Below are 2,775 nucleotides of genomic sequence, written 5' to 3' on the forward strand. Positions count from 1 at the left end.
CGTGTGCACAGGTAACATCATGCTTGCGGACCAGGAGAAGTTCAGCTCTGGGGGTTCGTAGTGGTTTCACAGCTGCAGCCAAGGGCTGGGCAGCAGACACATGGGTGGGTGACCTTGCGCCCCTAGTCCCATCTTCTACAACATGCCATGCTGGCACTTTTTAGCCCACAGGTCCATGAAAGTAAGGAACAGGAGGGATAACAAGAAGGGAATAACGCCCTTTGGGTGGCACACAAAAAGCGTGCTTGTAGGAGCACCAAGGAGAGAGAGGAAGCACTGGGTGCTAGATGCTCCTAGCAAGGTCCCAACCCATCATGCTATGGGGACCAGTAGCCCATGGGCTGTGCACAGATGGGGAGGGCCAGTCCTGAAGTCTTTTTGAAGAAGGGGTGGTGGCAATGGGGGTCCGCAGAAAGTCTCTCCTTTTGGGGACTGCTGCAGACACATGAAGGGTTCATGGACAACCACCTGGGAGGACTAAAAAGAAAGGATTACAGCCATTTACGGTTTTCGTACACTCATGTTAAATGTGCACAGGCTCTGAGGTTGCATGGCTGGTTTTGCCCACACCTGAGATGTTTAGCCCTAGACTTCAGATATTCCTCAATGGCTCTTTGTGGGCATGGGAACCCCCCCTGTGAAAAACCCAGGAGAGCATCCTCCAGCATGGGTCTCACCATGGTGGCAAGAACAGGCATCCTGGGTGAGGCCTGGTCTGATGTTCCTCTTTGGTCTCATGTCACGAGCAGGCACGACCACCACCAACACATCATCTCTCCTGCGCCTGGAGAACGGCCACGGCCGCTGCGCAGGGCGTGTGGAGGTGTTCCACCACCGTCAGTGGGGGACGGTGTGCGACAACGGCTGGAGCCTGGCTGAGGCAGCGGTCGTCTGCCGGCAGCTGGGCTGCGGAACAGCCATCTCAGCCCCGGGCTCGGCTCACTTTGGGCAAGGGTCTGGCCGCATCTGGCTGGATAAGGTGAACTGCACGGGGGAAGAAGCTGCCCTCTCCGAATGCCAGGCCAAGCCATGGGGATCCAACAGCTGTGACCATCGGAGAGATGCTGGTGTGGTGTGCTCAGCCGATCCACGTTAGTCAGGATAAGTACCATGCGGGTTGGGGTGCGGGATCAGCTCAATCGCGTCCCAGGTAGCCAGGGGTGGGTGCCTTTACCCCACCCTGGTTTAGGAAAAATAAGTCAAGAGAAGGGAAAGAATACCACAGTGGGTGAGGAATGCCACAGTGGGTGATGTTCTTCCCTGTGTTGGTGCAAGCTATGAGACCCAAGTTAGGATGATTTTGTGTAGGAAGAGCAAGCCCTTCTCCTACCTTTCCCCTTTCCAATGGCTCTAGGTACACAAATTCATCAGGAAATGCCTCCTACCAGCTCTCATAGTCACTACTGACCCCAGGACCCTTTGGCAGGCTACAAGCCCCAAGCTCTGGAGCTGCAACCCCTCTTTATCCACCCCAATGAGAAGCAAATCCGCAGCCAGCCCTGTTGGTGTAGCAGCTTTCCTGGGCAGCTGGGGGCTGTGCGCATGGAAGGATGCTCTGATTTTCCCATGGCTTAGCATGTTGCAAAGTCCAGCTGGAGCCATGGTTGACAGTCAGGTATGAACATGCCCCTTCCTCCCTTCGCAGATGTGGCCACTTCAGGGCAGCACCCACTGCGGCTGGCAAACGGCTCGAACAACTGCCTGGGGAGAGTTGAGGTCTTTCACGACCAGAAGTGGGGGACAGTGTGCGACGACACCTGGGACCTCCATGATGCCGCTGTGGTGTGCAGGCAGTTGGGCTGCGGGATGGCACTGTCGGCACCGGGCTCAGCTCATTTTGGACCAGGGTCAGATCCCATCTGGCTGGACGGCACTTACTGCACAGGGTCCGAGTCCTCCCTCACCGCCTGTGAGCTGAGCAACTGGGGAGAGCACAACTGTGGCCACAGCGAGGATGCTGGTGTGGTGTGCTCAGGTGACACCTGAGGGGCGGGTGAGCCAGGGTGGTTGGTGTCCATCCAAGAGGGAGCTTGATGGGTGCTGGAGCTGCTGTTCTACCCCAGGGCTGTGCCAGGCTCTATCCTCTCCGCTTTCTCTTCCCCATCCCCAGCATCAGAGCAGAAGTCAGCTTCCACCCAGCAACTTGTCTTGGAGTTGAGCAAAAGTGCCACCCTGCCTCAGACAGGAGTTGTGCACCGAACTCATATTGATTTAATGTAGAAGATGTCCCTCTAGCTCATCAATGACAACATCCTGAGATGGGCAAAGCTTTGCTTAAAAAAAAAAAAAAAAAAAAAAAATCCGTGCACATCTTTCCTAGACAGAGAAGTCCAGTGCCACCGGGGAGGTGGGTGTTGGTCTCCCATGAGCCCCGTCTCACAAATACCAGCCCTGCAGTGACGTTGCTTATTAAGGCATCTCATACAAGAGGGTGGAGTAAGGCAATCCATGCCTCATAGCTGGTGGCGGGTGCTGGTGGCTTGCCTTCAGCAGGGCACCAGAAAAAAATACCTGGGAGCAAGTCAGAAGCTCTCATCGCTATATGGGATCAGAGGGGCCACCTCAACCCCTTGCGTTCTTCCTTGCAGGCACAAACCCCTTGCAGGTGCGGGTGCAGGACGGCCCCGGTCCCTGCGCAGGGAGGGTGGAGGTGCTCTACAACGCTACCTGGCACGGGGTGTGCAGCAGCAGCTGGAGCTTGCTGGAAGCTGGGGTGGTCTGCAAGCAGCTGGGCTGGGGGCCAGCCCTGTCAGTGCCCGTTGGAGCCCCGCCCAG

At 56.6% G+C, this 2,775-nt stretch overlaps 1 protein-coding gene across 1 annotated transcript in view; it reads left to right on the top strand.

Moving 5' to 3' along the window:
* LOC118451776 (deleted in malignant brain tumors 1 protein-like) overlaps window positions 1-1,986 on the top strand; it is a 5,028-nt gene extending 3,042 nt beyond the window's left edge. The window contains exons 4-5 of the mRNA XM_035889472.1: window positions 750-1,091; window positions 1,646-1,986. Coding sequence (XP_035745365.1) covers window positions 750-1,091; window positions 1,646-1,986 — 683 coding nt within the window. The remainder of the gene's footprint in view (window positions 1-749; window positions 1,092-1,645) is intronic.
* Window positions 1,987-2,775: the final 789 nt, after the last annotated feature.

This window comes from Egretta garzetta, unplaced genomic scaffold, assembly GCF_000687185.1.
Source record: "Egretta garzetta isolate BGI_Z169 unplaced genomic scaffold, ASM68718v1 scaffold192, whole genome shotgun sequence".
NCBI lineage: Eukaryota > Metazoa > Chordata > Aves > Pelecaniformes > Ardeidae > Egretta > Egretta garzetta.